At 45.7% G+C, this 18412-nt stretch overlaps 1 protein-coding gene across 2 annotated transcripts in view; it reads left to right on the top strand.

Annotated features, from left to right (window-relative positions):
* The window catches only part of Klf7 (Kruppel like factor 7), an 82890-nt gene extending 70350 nt beyond the window's left edge, over positions 1-12540 (top strand). Inside the window, exons 3-4 of one of the 2 annotated variants that reach the window (XM_013351679.2) lie at positions 6086-6209; positions 12060-12540. In XM_013351679.2, coding sequence (XP_013207133.1) covers positions 6086-6209; positions 12060-12111 — 176 coding nt within the window. In that variant the 3' untranslated portion in view covers positions 12112-12540. The remainder of the gene's footprint in view (positions 1-6085; positions 6210-12059) is intronic. The other variant, XM_005361479.3, reaches the window with a different exon arrangement.
* Positions 12541-18412: the final 5872 nt, after the last annotated feature.

Raw genomic sequence — 18412 nt, forward strand, 5'->3', positions numbered from 1 at the left:
CCAGCCCCACGCCGTCTCATTTCCAACACGGCACACACCAGCCCCACGCCGTCTCATTTCCAACATGGCACACACCTGCACTATGGCGTCTCATTTCCAAGTGAGAGGAACAGCTTGCACTTTGCCTTTTATTTCATCTTATTTAGAGACACGGCTGGCTTTGAATTCTACATCCTCCTGCCTCCTTCTACCTTCCACATGCTAAGATTGCAGTGTGTGCCACTGGGTCCCCCGTCACCTGCTTTTCTTCAGAGGCTAATGAAGGTAGGACTACTTAAAGCCAGAAGCTGAATATGAAGGAACAAGAGCCAGGGCATACAGAGGCTCTGAGGTAGAAGTGCCTTCAGAGCTGCCAGCAAGATGGCGATTCCTGGAAGGGGAGGCTGGTTGATGAGAAAGGTGGTCAGGATTCAGGTCATGCTAAATGCACACTGTAGGGCTCTATAGACTCGGGACTTTTTTCTGAGAATGATGGAGAACAACTAAACATTTGTATTTCATTTTAACCTTATTTGATGTGGGAGTGGTTATGGTAGCCTGGTGTAGTCTGTTGTTACCTTTCACAGAAAATGGTGTGTGGGGATGTGTGGCAGTATGTGGGGCCATGTGGGAGTGCATGCAGCCATGTGGGGTGCATGCGGCCATGTGGGGGTGCATGCATGCATGCACACATGTGTATGCATGCATGTGAAGTTCAGTATTATGTGTCTTCTTCAGTTACTATTATTCTCTGCCTCATTTGCTTTGAGACAGTTGCTCACTGAACCTGAAGCTCACTGGTTTTGCTATGCTGACTAGCCCGTGAGTTTCAGGCATCCTGTCTCCACCCACCTAGCTCGGAGATTATAGGTGTGTGGCACAATGCTTGCTTTTTTAAATATGGGTGCTGGGATTCCAAATTCACGTCCTCATGTCACCTACTGAGCCATTTCCCCAGCCCTCAGAAAAAAGGTTTTCAGATGCTGAAGACAAAACCCATAGAATATCAAAGAAGCCGATTGTGTGGGTATGTCAAGGTGCCCTGAAAGAGACACATGGCTGTGGTTTGAATTTTCAAAGGTTTCTATGAAGAATTAAACTGTAAGGGCCACGAACGGAAGCAGATCAGTAGCATGGAGCTAGAGCAGCTGCTTCTCTTTGCCTTCCAGGACCCTGGCCTTAGAAGCCGGGCTATGCAACTCCATCTTTTTGAGTGCAAGAGGGAAAAAATGTATAACTTCTATTTATATTTAATTTACAATCTTTTTACTGCAAGAAGAATAATGTATGACTTGATTTATATTTAATTTGCCCTTATTCTTTTTAACGATTGCTCTGTTGAATATAGGCTTTACAATATCCTAGCATGCTAGGACTTTAGTACATTTATATAATTCATGAATAAATCTACATGTGTTTGGGCTGCATGGTCAGAAAGTATTTATGACAGTGTTGTTTGATCCATCAGGTCTGCCAGTTGCAATTTAGGGGGAGTGGCCCTGTGAGAAGCCGAGAAAATGCCATGCTGGTTTAGAGCACACTCCATTTCAGATCCATTTTGTGGGAGCGTGTGAATTCTTGCTGTAATTCAACCTCGATAAATGTCAGTTGTGTTTCTCAGGCACCCTCACCTCTCCTTAAGAGCCCTCATCCAACAGTAAATCACCTCTGAGGTGGCATGTCTCCCCCAGGGAAACAAGTTTTGTGATGTGCTTACCAGGCAGGCAAAGTGGTTCTTGATATTCAAACTGAGATCCGGGGATTGTGAAGGGTGCTCCCCTTCCTGCACTGAGAGCTGGGCGCATAGTAGCTGGGTGTGCAGTCGCCTCTGGGAGGTGTACACCTGCCTCTGTTCTGTCATCCACTGGACCTAATGCTTTATGTGTCTCTTAATCTGCCTGTCTCAAACGCCCTTCTCCTGGACATTTTTGTTCACTCTTGGGGTGCAGCGGGATAAATGGTATAGCTGTTCTCGATGTCCCACAACTGTCATGTGCTTCATTTTTATGCCCTGGAGGAGTATCTGGATAGACGAGAAGGAAGTCAGGGTGAATGAGAAGACCAGGTGGGTAGAAGAACTGGGTCACAGTTTACCTAGTCCGCTTACAGTGAGCAGCCGCTACCGTCCCTCTGGTCTCCTTCCCCTTCCTCATCCACCTTCCTCCTCTTTCCTCTCCATCCTCTTCTCCCTCCCCCTCTTTTACCTTATACCTCCCCTCTCTCTTCCTTCCTCTCCCATCCCCCTTTCTCCCTTTTCTTTTCCCCTCTCTCTTTCCTCTCCACCCACCTCCCTCCTACCCCCCACTCCTATGTTTCTCCCTTCCCTTCCTTTCCCCCCTCTTTCTCATTAAAATTATTTTCTTTTTCCAAACAGGGAAATTCCTTGAAATAGAAGATTAAGCATTTCATGAAATGAGCATACTTTCCCTTAGGTAGACTAGTAGGATACAAATTCATGCCTTTTAGGTCTCAGTGGGTCCACACCTCAGATCTAGTGAGGTGTTGGAGTCTATGGAGAAGCTATCCTGACCACAGTGACAATCCTAACAAGAATTTTACAGACCTGCCTCACCAGTAGACAGTTGGTTAAGGATCTGGGCCCAGAATGTGGAGGTACAGCAGCGTGATTCCTGGTCCTGATGGGAAGGTATATCTGCAACTCCCTGTTCTTTTCTGCTCCTCTGACCGCTGAGTCCTGTGTTCAGGCACAGCGCCTTCATTTTGCTGAATTCTCTTATGATTACTTAAATTTTCTCATTAATGAGTATTTGCAGAAATGGTAACTTGAAGATAAACTGATTAGACATTGGAGAAAACAAACCTAAAACCAAAAAACCAGGTCAGTAAGTCACCATGTAACGTGACTCAGATGTCCTTTGTACTCGTGCCTGACCACAGCCAAGACAGTGTGGGGAGAATGACCCTGCAGGCCTAGGCTGTTTCACTCTACCCTGCTGCCAGAGTCACAGCCCCAGGGCTCTGAACCCTCCTGCATAGGACAACTGGTATGTGCAGGGAACAAGCAGATGCAATATTTGGGGGAAAATAACTGAAACTTAATTTAAGAAACAAAACAGTTAAAGAATTCAGCAAAAGAAAACCAAACCCTTTGAAATGAGAAAAACAAAAACCCTAAGTGCCCCTGCTTTTCTGTTCCCTTTCTTCTCTGTCTTTTCTGGACCCTTCCCTACGTGGTTAGCACTGCTGGACCAGCCAGTTCCAGGGTGACATTGATCTGGAACAGTGGATATTGGCCGTGGCTGTGGGATTCTTCGTATTTCCTCAGCTCCTTGTTGTCATTTGACCATGCTTGGTTCCTGGAACTAGGAAACTCCTGTCTTTAGATTTATTATTGTTGTTGTTGTTGTTATTTGAAGGTCTTTGGGACTGGAAGGCATTTTGAATTTTTGAGCACTTAGGTGCCTTGTCCATATTTGCATATGTATTTTTGTGTGATCCATGGCATTAAGTGGTTGAGGCCCACTGGTCCTTCAAACAGGGCACTGTGGGGTAGCTTGCTTTCCTAGGGCATCCCTCTCATTCTGAATCTACCTGAAGAGCACTCTGGTCTTCTCTCCATCCATGTACTGAATAGCTACCATAACTTGAACTGTCTCCTTGTTTCTCAGCATTGAAGCTGACCATATTGGCTCCAGCCTTGCCTGTCTGGAGTCATGAGCTCTCAGTGCTTTTTAAATTGGCATCTGATTAGGCCTTCCTCCCAAGCAGTTCCTGCAAACACAGGAACTAGGGGAAGAATTGACGTTCATTGGCTATTCACGAGGTACCTGGCCCACGAAATCTGTTGTACGTACCATAGCTTATTTTAAAACAGATTTACTAATAAGTCCACTGACTCCCATTGAACGGATAGAGGCACTGATTAATGAATTCAGCCATGTCACAGGTGTGCTGACTCACAAGCTGAGGGGAAATCTTCACGCTTCTCTGCAGCAAGAATGTCCTTTTCACATCAGGAGCTATCAGTAAGGTAAATCCAATATTGCTTGCTGCACACACACTTCTGTAAATGAATCCTTTCTCCTAGGCTCCTACCATTCCTTCTACTCTTGGTTCCCTTTGGGAGAAAATTGTGTCTCTCTTCTCTTCTGCACTGTGTCTTGCAAAGCAGCGGGCTTACTTAAGCAACAATTTAATAAAGTAAGAATTTCAAGCATGAGTGGCCAGTGGAGCCTCACACCTTTAATCCCAGCACTCGGGAGGCAGAGGCAGGCAGATCTGTGAGTTCAAGGCCAGCCTGGTCTACAGAAAGAGGTCTAGGACAGGGAGGACTACACAGAGAAACCAGGTCATGAAAAAACCAACGGGGGAGGGGTGGAGAATTTCAAGCATGTTTGATTTGATTTCAAGTGATAAAAATAGAGAACTGTGAACTCTTTTTAGTCAAGTTTAAAGGGGAAATGCTACTGTAACTGGTAATGTTTTCTTAAATGCGTGCTGGGAGACGTAGCTGTTGAAAACGCAGAAAGATGGTTGTATCCATCGTACTTTGGAGGGGTAGCCTCTGTGGCCCGAAATGTGTGTGTGTGATGTGTGTGCTCTTGTAGCTGTGTCTGTGTGTGCATGCAGGTGTTTGCTCATGAACACAGAGGCCAGAGGTCAGCATCAGGTGTCTTCTTCCGTCGTGCACCACTTTGGTTTTTGAGATGATCTCTCATTGAACCTGGGGCTCCCTGGCATGGTTGAGCTGGCTGGCTGGCTCAAAAATGCCAGGAATCAGCTTGTCTCACTCTAGTGCCGGGGTTGCAGGTGTGCACAGCTGTACATAGCTGTTCCACATGGATGTCAGGATGCTTATTCATGTGCCCATGCTTATGCATCAAGCACTTTAGTGAGCCATCTCCCTGGCCCTCAAATTGTATATTTTATAATATTTAGCAATAATATGAGTCTCCCATGTGCCTCTACTGTTTCTAATTAATTTGTAATATGTAAGCTATATTGTTAATTTTTGCAAACCTCTTAGGGGTACACACTATTGTTATCTCTGAGAAAACATGCCTAACTTGCCCAAGGTTAGACAACCACCCAAGATTAATCACCCTTGCCTGTGGTCAAAGACAGGACCCCAGGAAGATTGACTTTGAGTCCCAAACCCCTGTGCTCACCTGCTTTTCGGTGGCAGGGCCTCCATGTCATGATTTTATTTGGGGTTTTAAACATTTTTCTACTTAATGAGGACCAGCTCACTATATAGTTAGAAGGATAAATATTTGTCCTATTTGATGACAGATGTGATGGGTTAAAAAAAAAGCCCCAGGCAAAGTCATGCACATTTTCTTACATATTCCCCCATCTGTATTTACTCTGTGAAAAGGTCGCTTGGGCACAGTGCTCGGATTTCGTGTTCCTCAGCAGCTTCTTTGTGGCTAAAGCTTGCTCCACAAATCGGCTTCTGCAATATTTTGTGATGATGTATATGCTATCCAGTGCGAACACTCTAAAGAGAGCCACTGAGTTACAGGAACCTCCCAGCTAGGACCTCTGGGAGCTTTCCCCATGAATGCCAGGAACTGGGAAGTGAGTTTTGTCCTTCTGTCTGTCCATCCAGTCACATTTACTGGAAGGAAGGTTCTGGGAGCCTGAGGGGTGTCTCTCATCACTTAACCACCTGGCTATGGGTTGCGGGGGAAGAGGCAGGGAAGGGAGAGACAAAAAAGACTGAAATGGTAAGTTACTGCAGGTTCTTGAGAAAAATAGAATTAGAAGCATTTGTGGTTCGGATGAAAATAGCACATTTCCTTTCTGCTTGGACCATGAGGCTCAAAGTGCTCCGGGGAATAGAAAATAAATAAAAATTGATTCCTCACCAGTTGAAGGAAATGCCCTGACTCTGGGAACTGAAATGACAGCCCCAGAACCAAAGATCATGTAAAGCCACTTTTGAAGGTTAAAAAAAGAAGGAAACAAAAGAAAACAACACCAGGAGGCTTTTATATATATAAAGTGGCATTCTATATTAGGGAACATAGTCTACCTACAATCATCTGAGAGGCCATTTTCTGATACTGACCACCAGGTAGCAGAATCTGAACAGGCGTGGAGTCCTTCCTTACTGACCATGGTCCTTCTGTGTCTTCTGCAGGTGAGAAGCCTTACAAGTGCTCATGGGAAGGATGCGAGTGGCGTTTTGCACGGAGCGATGAGCTCACGAGGCACTACAGGAAACACACAGGTGCAAAGCCCTTTAAGTGCAACCACTGCGACAGGTAAGGCCACTTAGAAGCTGCTGGACTGAGGAGGAAGATGATGCAGTAGGTTGGAGGGTGGTCCACACGTATGCTGTGGGACTAGTCACAGGCCTGGTTCACACCCAGCTCCACAGCCCTAGCAATGCCTTCTACTTCTCTACCGCTTAAAAAAGTGAGATGCAGCGTGCTCGTACATGGTCTAAATTCAGGTGCTCGATTTGGTTGCACAATATTTACTCTGAATTGGCCTTGAACTAGTGCTGGTCACTGGGTACAAAGAAGACATCAACACTGGCTCGCACAGTGTTGGGATGGAGATGTGATGGGAGAGAGAATTACAGTATACTGGAAGAGGGGACAGAATGTCTCATCGTGGTTGCCCTTTGATCTTTTTATTACCATCCATACCACCTTTCCTCATCTTTCCTAGTGAAGGGAAAAAAGGTTGATTCATGGGAGAAAGACTGATTTCTAAGACCTTTCTCAGAAGCAGTATTGGAAATGGTTTACTACAGGAAAGGCCTAGTCTTTGGACATCTGGACTATTCCTTCCTCGATGAAGATATGCTTAAGGGTCCAAAGACGGCAATACTCCCCCAACTCACCCTTAATTCAATTTCAAACCTTCAACATTTGATAGTGGAAGGATCACGTAGCAACAGATAGTAACCGAGTAATAGCATCTGACAGCCCTGGCATTATCAGCCGATAAACCCCAAAATGGAGACTCTGCAGGCCAAGGTGAAGGCAGGATTAGGTTTAGACATAATCAAATAATGGGCTTGCATCTGAGCATGTTATCCTTCTAATCCTATTTCTGTGTTTAAAAGGAAGCTTAAGAAAATTAACCATCTTTTTAATGCAATACTAAAGGTCTCAGTTATGATGAGAAAAATGCTTCTAATACAATAAAAGCCCCTGAAAGCCTCAGGGCTCCTCGGCTTTGGACAGCGGCTTGCAGGATGGCAGGAGGGGGAGCAGGATGTCCACTCAGGCCTGGCTGTCCTTGGGAGGAAATGAGATCTCTCTCACTTCCTGCGTCTCCCAGTCCGAGTGCTCTACGCCTGCATCTCCCACTGGCCAGACCTTCCTCTGAGGGTTTGCAAGCTTGCAGAGCAGAACAGAGATGGGAAGTCCATGCTCTGCCAAGTTAGCCCAAGCCTACAAAGGACAGTTCTCCTTTTCCTCCCCCAGTCTTCCGGAAGAGGCTATTTTCCTCTTATCTCTGTGCTCTAAGAACTAAATAAAGATCCTGTGCCTCCTGGAGGCAGAGATAACCTCCCCCCAGGCCTGAGGAAGTGTGCCTCTCAGGGCTATTGTCTTCTTCTGCCTGGAGAGCTGTGTCTACAACCCAGGAAGTGGCCCTTGTTCCACAGCCATTCCTTTCCCTAGAAGGCTCAGAAGTGCAGCCTCTTTTTTCTTCAGCATGTCCCAGTCAATGTCTCTGTGTTTGGCACCATCTCCAACCTCTATTCCCATATCCCAGTTGAGTCCTCCCCAGCCCTGGCTGATAAAGAAGCCAATAGGTGGGTGTTGGCTCTGCCCACAGGCCTGTGAAGAGCTTTCCACTGTTACCTCCTGGGATGAAGATGAATCTTTGTGAGTTGTCAGCGCAGTGGCAGAAGTACCCTGCCCATCTCTTGAGGGATTTGAGGTTGACTTGGAGATGGTGGCATTATGGCTGGCCCTCATGCTTAGAAGCGGCCAGTGAGCACTTAGGAGGAAATTGCCAGGTCAACTCACTGAGGAGTTCCTGACTTGATCCATTAGCGGTCAGTCATCCACTTGTGTAACTGATGCGGAAAAATATTCCCAGCCTGTTGTTGGGTGTGAGGGAGAGAGCGGTGATGGGAAGTCTGGTGAGTCATTTGCTTTCTTTTCCTCATCAAAATACACTGTGGCCTTTGGAGGTGGAGTCTGTTGTGTCAATGGCATGGATTCCATGGCTCTGGGGGAGTTTGAGTAGACCAGAGCCCTATGCCCTAGGTCAACCTCAGGAGTAAGGGTGGGAACTTGCTAGTGCGTCTCATGACAGGCAGTACCTCCCATTTCACCACTTAGGGTGCTAAGAATAGACAGGTCTGAGAGCTGTCGTGCGGTCCCAGAGCAGATGAACAGAAAGCCCACAGTGATGGGAGCTGCCATCCCTTAGGAGACTTTGACCTTTGGACATTGAGGATATTTACCGCTGCTAGCAGGATCCTGTGTCCTGTTGGCTTCACAGTGTGTGTGAATGCATTGTTCTTTGCCTCAGACATTACGCAGTTCAACCCCTTTTCTGTAGAGACTCAATGAGGTTTAGCCTCCCTTTTCTTAAACATACACCATGTATAATGTACGCTTTTATTTTGTGTGTGTGAGTTTTAAAAATACATGAAGTAATTAAATTTATTTGCTTCCTTTGCTCCTACTTAAAATGGTTAAATGTAGTTTTATCTAGAACAATTGTACCTGACCACCACAGGCTCCTATTCCCAGACATTGTCATGGCGATTGCTTTTGTACTGTCCCCACCACTCCCTGTTGCCTCTCCACCGTGAAAGCACGGCATTGGTTGTCTGGTATTATCCTACTTCCTGTGATATTTCCTCTCACAAGGAGCACTATTCCTTCATACGTAATGCCTTTTCACACGTGGAAAGAGGCAGTCCTGGAGTGTTTTGCATTTGTTAGACTAGGCTCAATGCGCTTACATACTTTCCCTGCCTGGCCCCCAGGACACTGAGTTTTGTGACTCCAGGCTTCAGGTTCAGGTTGGAGAGAAAACCAGTGAGGACTGTATCACATCCTCAGCATCCGACAGAGCCTGTGGTAGCCCAACAAGTGATCCGTGCCAGAGGTCCTGTCTCAGCCTAGAGCGCATGAGGCTAGTGATGGGGATAAACAGAGCTCCAGTTCTACAGGGAGCAGGCTGGTAGAATCCCGGTGGGCCTGCTACCAAGGTGGTCATAAAGGTCTTAGATAGTTGAGGGCGAGCGTTTTAATTCTATAGCAGTACACCTTTAGGTGATAAAAAGAATTAGTTAGGTCAGCCGCCAAGTCCTCTAGAGGGTTGCAGTTGGCTTAACATACATTCAGAGTGCCCTAACTGTAAGCAAGAAAGACTATAAGCTTTGACTAGTCCTCTGCAATGTACCGATTCCAATCACTGAAGACCTTGCTATGTACAGTCACTAGGCTGCTGTGTCATGAATACCTCCTGGTGTGCGGGAACCTTAAAATGACTGACATTTAAGATACCCTACTAGATGCTCAGTTTATCTACTCCACTTTTCTCTTTCTCTGCAGACCTCAGGAAGTATAAATTGATAAATATAAATTCATCTTGACTAAGTACCTAACCAGGTATATTGAATTTGAGTGGAAACCTTAATGCCGGGGAATCTGGTCTGAGTCTAAATATCAGACATTTCCTGGAATTTAAGCAAATGAAGATGCTTGTTTGGGTCACTTGGCACGCAGCTGTACTTCATACCAGGCGAAAGGACTTGGCTTTTTTCCTGAAAGATTGGAGGATAAGGGTAGACTTGAACATATATGTCTAGATGTCCTGCCATAGTAGAAGCTAACGGAAAGCTGGACACGGGTGACTAACATTGCATAGCAGGGATATGTTCCCAGGACCCGAGAAGGAAAGCAAAGAGGCCCCTCCTCATTTCACCAGTTCAAATCCCCACGTGTCCTGGATTCCAAGATCCTGCTCTGTTGTTTTCTCTCAGGTCCTAATTCCACCCTAATCACTGATCCTCTGAGTTGATGTTCTGGTTGGTGTGGCCACCTGTGCCCACAGATGTCTCATGTTTATTTACATTGCAAAATCCTTCCCTTGCCAGCCTATAGCTTCCAGGTTCAACATAAGTCCCTCTTGCTGGGCTGTGGTCAAGGTGTTGGCAGCCTGCATTCTACCTCAGAGGTTTTTTGGGGGGCTGGGGGAGTGTCTATTTCTTGCCCTTTTCCAGGATCTAGAAGCTGCCCGTACTCATTGTTGGAGACTCCAGTCCTTCATTTTCAAAGCTGCTCTGCCTCTTTCAACCCCCCTCTTCCATTTTTAAAGACTGCGCTTTGATGATGGAGGGGAGGGATAGAGTCTCCAGAAATGGTGTGGGCGGCCTGGAGATGCTAGAAAAAAGCCAGGGGAGGCAGGGAGAGAAGGAAGGAGAGACAGCAGGCCCATGACAGTATGGAATTGTGCAGGTTAAAAACTGAGTTCCTACAGATTAGTTAGCTGTATTGCTGTTCTGCTTCAGAGTTAGTTCAGAGGGACTGCCTAGGTAGCTCCCTCCCTCCAAATGAGGGCCTAAACTAAGCTGCTCGGGCTGGGGCTGTGTTCAGGTATCATTGCGTTAGATTGTTTTCTGCTGTAATTTTCCCATTCTGTAAGTTTTTCATTGTCTTTCTTATTTTCACATCATCTCCTTAGGTCCGGTTTTGGGTGTGTACCTATTTAAGGACTGGGCACAGACAGAGGATGTAGAGACTGTTGGGGTCAGGGGACAGGTGAATTTGGGTTTGTTTAAGAATGAACAAACACAAGAAAGTCTTGCTTTGGACCGAAAATTCTGCAAACCTGAATGGGCAGCTTGCTAATGTCCTAGCAAGGGTTTTGAGTGATGGGGCTATCTCAGGCTACAGGGATGCCTAGGAATGTTTCCATGGGCAAGGCAGAGGCTGGCTTACGGAAAGAGGGAGAAAGGGAGGGCACACAGCCAGGGTTACACTGAAGTTAGTATAAAAGGTTATCTGTTAGCTCAGATAATTGTCAGAAGTGCAATTCCGTTTGCCTTTAAGGCTATTTCAATCCAAGTTCTCAGATTTCATCCAGATTTCTCTGCTTTCACCTTTTCTCTGCCTGCTTCCTTCTCCAGTCGGCTTTGCCACAGCTGCAGTACAGGCAGCTCCAAGCTCATCTCACAACAATTCAGCATTCCCAGCCGAGGGTGAAGGTCTCTCTTCCAGTAACTTCAGCAACTAAGACCTGCCTTCCTTTGGCTTCTGTGGGTCATGTGACTGTTGCTTAGCAATCACTGCCGCCATAGCTTTCACCTTCGAAGGAAGGTCAGCTTTGCACGACTGAGGGCGTGAAAGGGTTTCTACCCGAGAGACTGTCGTGTGTCTACTGTCAGTAAAGATGACTATGCATCTTGCCAAGGAAGGCGCTTGGTTATAGAGCTCGCGCCGAGTGTTGGTCCAAAAGCCTCAGTGCCAGCTCCAATCCACTCACCCTCCCACCTGTGTAGCCTCAGCCCAGCTCTTTAACACCCAGAGAAACAGACAGACGCATGTACCCAGACTGACGGACGTCAGTAGGGTAGTGTTGAGGGTGCGCTGGCACAGTGCCTACGTACTCCTCGGTCTGTGAACACGGTTCTCCATTCTCTGCCCTGGTGTGCATGTATTATACCGTGTGAGCCTGTGGGAAGGACAGGTACTACCTTCCTGGGCTCTCATTGTAAAGCTTGAGACTGCAGTCTGGGTGTCGAAACATCAGTGCTCCGCCAGGCCAATTATTCGATACTGTATTTACAGTGTATGAGCGTGATGTACGTTCTGAAAGCATCTTCGATAATTATAGTTATGATGAGAACAGTTAGTGTGCATTGACATCTTACTCCATGTGACGGGATAGTCTAACACTGTCTTGGTTTAATGCTGTGAGCAAGGCTGTGAGCTACAGTGAGCATCTGTCAGCCCCACAGCTCCTGGAAGAGCTTGGGTTTGAACTGAAGCAGTTTAACCCTAGTGACTCCTCCAGTACACTTCTTCATCTTTCCATAATTCATGGGTGTGGTCTCTCTTTAAGACTGACCATTTGGTAAAGTGATAGAAGCAGCTGGGCCTCTCTAACATGCCTATTGTTTATTGTTCTAGGTGTTTCTCCAGGTCTGACCATCTTGCTCTCCACATGAAGAGACATATCTAAACAAAACAAAACAAAAACAAGAGTCAACAACAACAACAAAAACAACAAAACACCATAAAGGCCAGAGTTGCCATGGCATCAGCCAGTGTCCGAAGGAGATGCCCTGAGGCAGAGGGCTGGACTTCAGGCGGGGAGCACTGCCTCGCAGAAGAAAGTTCTCGCTTACAAACCTCTGTGTACATACATGTACACGCACACATACATACACCCTCACACACAGACCCACAAACAGACCCACTGTCATGCACTCAACTATATTTAAAGTATATATGTGTATTTCTTATGCCTTGCCCTAGCCAGATGGTAGAAGATGAGGAAGAAGGAAGCCAGGTGAACTCAGCAAGGCGCTGGCTGCTGACTCCACCCCTATTGGATTTACTTCCTGCTGTTGCCAATGGAAAGAAAGCAAACAAACAGGACGTCTCTACAGCGGCTGCCGGCAGTGCGAGGGGCTTATGTAACTTTGCTTCTCAGTGCAACAATATAAGAGACTTCAACATCTCCTGGTTGCGTACGTGTAGCACTAATGTTTCTTTTTAAATAGTTGGGGGAATTGACCTAGCAAACCAAATTGCAGTTTGGTAGCCAAACTTAACTCCTGGTTTATTTGTCCTTTGTGTGTGAAAAGTCCTGCTATTCCGTGCGTCACGCTTCCTCCCAGAACTGTCGTTTGGTTTGGGTTCTCCTTAGGACCCTTGAGCTCTTGTGAGTCGGTACCAACGGCTTAGCGGCAGCAGCCTGTGGATTCCCATCTTACACCTCTCTGGCCTGCATCTCTCTAGACTTCACTCTCAAGGGAGGAGTTTTCTTTTCTTATCTTTTTGACTCTCGCACATCATATGCACTAGGGATTCTGGAAACTTCTAGCATGACTGCAAAGTGGCCAAGAGAATAAAGTCCTTGATGACAAGTCACAGTGTACCCCTTGAGCCTCACCTTCTTGCCAGTGCTAGATTTTTTCTTTTTAATCTCTCTGATTTTTTGCTAACGGAAACTTGAAAAAAAAAGCTTATTTGGAAGCTTAAATGTTTTATCTTTTCTCCATGGACTAAACCTCTCCGGGACTCTCGCAGCACCTGGATGTCCAGCTCTCGAAGCAGCCAATCAGACGGGACATCCCAGTTCTCTCCTCCCTCCTTGAGGCGTGATGACCTCCGTTCACAGGGAGCAGCTCCTGTGCTGTCATGGCTACCCTAGAACCAGTTACAGCGTAGATGTCGCTAGTCTCCAAGGGCAGCTGCATATTTAATCTAACTCTGGGTTATGACCTGACAAAAAAGCCAAAAATATCACTCTTTTCCAGGAGTGGGGAATCTGAGGATGCCTTCCAAGTCGAGAGGCATCACAAAACATCATCCCATCCCTTCCCTCTTACCCACTGAGCTCGTGGTACCCACTTGTTAAATACATTCTCCAACATGCCATTGTGGGAATGAAGGTTGTCCGTTTATGGGAGGATGGAAGTGTCTCTCTTGTGATGTGTCTAGGGGGATAGGGGGCTTTCTTTGGGGGAAGGGGGGCTGGTTCTTTTGGCTAAGCCCACCATGACTTGTGACCTAAAGCACCCAGGATCAACAGAGGCCTCTTATTTACTCCAAAAGCTGACTCCAAGGGGTTATATTGCTCACCTGCCTCTCTCACACACACACCCAATGTTGGTCTCTATCTTCCTGAATTCTCAGCTAGCTGGCACTGGCCTAAACTCCAAAGACTGCCTTTAGGACCATAAAATGTCCTATGCAAGCAAGCGGGGTGGTTATTAGGGCAGATTGTATATTTTGTATATTCTGGGACCATCCCTTCAAGACATGTCTAACAGACAAAATGGCATTTGGTCCACACATGGTGGCTGCTCCTTCATACCAGCCGGCTCCCTCCTGCCTCCCTCTGCCTGCTTCACTCACTGACTGTTAAGAGTGCCACCCCATACATACTTGGGATGCAAAACCGAAGTCTTTTAAAGGAAATAATAATAATAATAATATAAGCAACACAAACACACATGACAGCAACCTTCAAGATCCTTGGCACTTGGGCTCTCAGCTTTCTACAACTTTTGTTTCACTGAGATGTTGAATCTACTCGCCCAAGAGTGGAAGGGCCTCCTTGTCACAAATGCTATAACTTCCAGTGGGACACTTGAAGCATTTCGAGGTCTGGCCTTTAGAATTTTCTTTCTTCTTTTACTTTTTTTTTTCAATTTAGACCAAAAATAAATAATAAAAAAAGAAAGGAAAGCACCCTAAAATACACACACACACACACACACACACACACACACACACACACACACTCCATTTGCCAGAAGCAATTATGTATATGTTAGTTGGAGGGTATTAAAGAAAATAGAAATCTGTTTCATTCCAAAGATTTAAAAGTGGACATGACTTACTTCCTGGAGCTCTGCTTACTGACAATCTCAATCTCTACTACATTGGAGTGCATTTTGCAGCCAGTCCATCAGGGCACACCATGGGATTATATTTGAATGTGCGGTGCATCCTCTTTGGGTGAAGGATGTGTGAGGGACCTTGAACCTCAGCTGTATTGAACTGTAGCGCCTCCAGTCAGTGCACTAGATGAAACTTTACCCAGATTTTGTTGGTTTGTTCCTTTTTTTCCTTCTCCAGCAGCCTCTAGCATGAATGCACGCACACGCCAGGGACGGCATTAAGCCGTGGCTCTCACGATTCACAGATGTTCTCTCCAAGGCTGGGGCTGCTCTTGCTCTCAAAATGTTATTACTAAGGTTTATAGTGCTTCATTTAAATTTTGTACTGACCATTTCAAGGCTCTATTTAAAAAGAAAAGAAAAGGAAAAAAAAAAGAAAAAGAAAAAAGTGAAAAAAATACACAAAAGAGTAATCATTGCTATTTGTCCCTCTCGTCATCTGTGGTTTCATTTGAATGTGGCAGAACAAAGGCTCCTTGGTCCTCTTTGGTGTCTGAAATGTTTGGTAATTTCTCTTTTGTATCAGTGAGGTCCTCTGTCATCTGCTCCTGCCCTCTTGGAGCATGGTGCACTGAGATGCCATGATGGTGCTTGCTTGCTTCAGAGTCCTTTGTTGACTGTGGGAATCGGCCTGAGAATTTGGTGGGTGCTAAGCGCGTGGCTTTGAACCTCTTCTTCTCTAGCCCCGTGGACACCTGTGGAGGATATCTAGTCTGCAGAGTGAAGCGGGCAGCCCTTGGACATTTTGGAAATAGGTTTGTGGAGAAACCATCTGTCCTTTCTCAAATTGCAGAGGTGGTCTCTTGAAACCTTTCGGGGGGAGGGGGGAGCAGGTTTTCCAAGAAAAAAACCTCAACATATTTTGCTCCCAAGAGGACTGGTTATCTAGAATGACGTAATGGACATTTCAATCACAAAATCTCTTTCAGAGTTTAAAACATTACCTCCTAACAGTCCAAGGGGTCTAAAATTTGAAAGGACAAGCCTGGCATAGTGTGTCATAGGCTGTCCTCTTGAGGGCTCTATCCAGGGTCCAGAGTTGGCTGTGTAGAAGATGTGTTTCTAAGCCACCGGCGATTTCCTTTGCTTCAAGTGACGCCTCTTTCTCGTCCACACAACGTCAGGCATGTGGAGACCTGACTTTGTTATGCTGCTCCTTGCTTCTGGCCTCTGGTCCCACTGTCGGCTCACTGGCCCAGCTTCATGCTCATGGTGATGAGCATTTGGTCCAGAAAAAAAGAGATGTTTGGATTCCATGATAAAGCTGCATTTTTGTAAAAATATTGGAGACCCCAGAATGACCTTCATGCTGGCCATTTACCCCTTCCTTTCCAAATTCCTTCATAAAATCCTCCCAACACTCCTCTCCCTGCCATCACCTCCCCACGCACACCTCCTCTACCCCCTTCCATCTTCGATTGCCTGATGATAACAGGGTAAAAAGACAGCCAACCTCATGCCTGATGAGCAGAATGGGTTCTTAGGGGTTTTTTGTTTGGTTGTTTTTTTTTTTTTTAAATCTTCTTTGAAATCAGAGAAGAGCTTATTTGGGGACTTGAATATGGGCTAAGCTTCCAAATGATCCCTGTCTATTTGCATTCAAGGGAAAACAACTGGGGTTGGAATTGGGGCTAACCCATGCATTCAGAACTTCCTGTCTGCAGCCTCCACTCCTGCCTCCTCCTCTGGGAAAGCCCAAAGAAACACATTGCCAGTGCTAACCTCAGCAATGGTTCTTAAGAGTTCTGGGTGACGACTTCTTGGTCACTTTATAATGTCAAAGTAAAAACAGCCTTTACTCCTCTTTTGCGTGCGTTCCTCCAAAAGGACAAAGGTGGGGAGCATACTGCCCATATGAGTACACAAGTCAGTCTGCTTTCTCCTCTTTAAAAACAAAGAAACGAAAGCCCTCATGTCAACATATGGCTGAAATCTTGCACCCAAAATATTGACCGAGTGGAAATTTAGGAAGTAGTACCTGGCTGAAATAAATTCACAAAAGCTTTCCCTTAAATTTTCTAGAAGTGGCAGAAGTTGGGGCAGGCGGATACCTAGTTCTGAGTGCCCAGGGTGCATTTCGGGAACATGGGTGACGCTTACTTAATTTGGAACTTGGGGGCCCAGCCTGGGTATAGTTTGCTGCCTTTCTGGTGGCCTCTTTTTCTCTTTGAGGATCTTTGGAAGCTTTTGAGATGAACAACAGAAATATGTCAAAGAAAGCAAAATCTGTTTCTATGAAATGTGGTGTCTCATCACTAATGCCTGGGGCTTCAGGGTTTCTTGTTTTTAACACTGAAGTCTCCTCTCCTGGTTCCTCTACCAGATCCCAGAAAGGGGACAACTACGCTACAGTCAACTTTCTGTGCACCCTTTCACTACAGTACTGTATTCTTGAGGTGTTCTGTGTCTGCCTGTAAGTTCTCGGGAAACAGCTATCCAAAACAAGAATGAAATCCAGGCTGTTACTTCAGAAATATCCCTAACAAGATATACTCTTTCAAAACAGGGCTCCCTCTCTGTGGTCATGAGGGAAGGTTGATGTGTTCTTGGTTGGGGACCGTTTATACGATTTTTTTCAACTGTGAGCTCTGACCCCAGCTTCTGTCTACTGCCATAAAAAGGACCCCAGGTCAGAATAATGAGGGTGGTGTATGTGCACACGCCTTCCTGGGTGTGCGCATATACCTACCATACCTTCACAGAAGGAAAACAGGCTCCTGAGGTATAAGAGGGGTAGCCACCAGTGCCTAATCTCTTTTGGGGGGATGAATGCTTATAACGCCAGTAAATAAAAAAACACACCACTGGGAGTTAGTTCCTTGTACAGGGGAGGAGCAGTGGGTGGGGAAAGGGGACATTTTAATCCTAGCCCTTGGGACCAGAGGCAGAACACTTTCTGTAAATCAGGTCCTGAAGCCTCGGGGGCTCATGGATGGTTCTTAGTTTTGTTTCCCAGCATGCATTTCCTAACCCAAGCTCAGACAGTTCGATTTCTTTCATTTTCACTTCTGCTCCATTCCAGGGAGGGAAAACACACCTGTTAGGGCCAAGATCTCCTTGCTAGCACAGAGGCAAAAATAAATGTTTAATGTCTTTGGAGCCTCCCTCCCTCGCTTCCCTCATCATCACACCCCTGCACCGGCATCCCTGCTCATAACACATGCCTCCCCGGCCACTATGACTTTTGTTTCTACTCTCCATTATCTTCTTCACAGTTGCTTGAAGAAATTTAATTTTGCACTATACATTTTCGTTTTGCCGGACGTGTCTAACAAGCGTGTTTGGAAAGACTTGCTCCCAGCCCCTCCCCTCCCCCCACCTCCCCGTCACATTCTCTCAGGCCTTCTCTGGTATTTATAATATATCACAGAAGTACCCAGTCTTCTAGCCCTCGGTTATGCCTTTTTTTGACATTTTATTTTTTTTAAGCTTTTTATATATATATATAAATATATTACTTTGTCAAGTTTTTTTGCTGTACAAAAGTCTTAAGATTTAAAACTATTATTTGTATTATATGATGGTGGTATGTTAATGTTACAAAATTATTAATGAAGAAAAAATTTATTTTTGTTACTGGTCTGTTTCATAATTCTTTTTTAAATTGGTATATTGTAAGATATCTATGCAAAAATGTTATGTGACGCATTTTTATTTAAGAATGTAATATGTGTAATAAACAGTAGAATGTGTTTGGCCTTGGGATGGTTCGCTGGAGTCTCCGTCAACTCATTTCATTAGGGAAAGTATCATCAAGGAGATGCAAATGGCTCCTTATAATCTTCATATAACTTCTCTTTCTTGGGGAAGGGGAAGAAAAAGGTGTCGCTCCTCCTTCCCCCTCCCTCC

The sequence above is a fragment of the Microtus ochrogaster genome, linkage group LG4, assembly GCF_000317375.1.
Source record: "Microtus ochrogaster isolate Prairie Vole_2 linkage group LG4, MicOch1.0, whole genome shotgun sequence".
Taxonomy (NCBI): Eukaryota; Metazoa; Chordata; class Mammalia; order Rodentia; family Cricetidae; genus Microtus; species Microtus ochrogaster.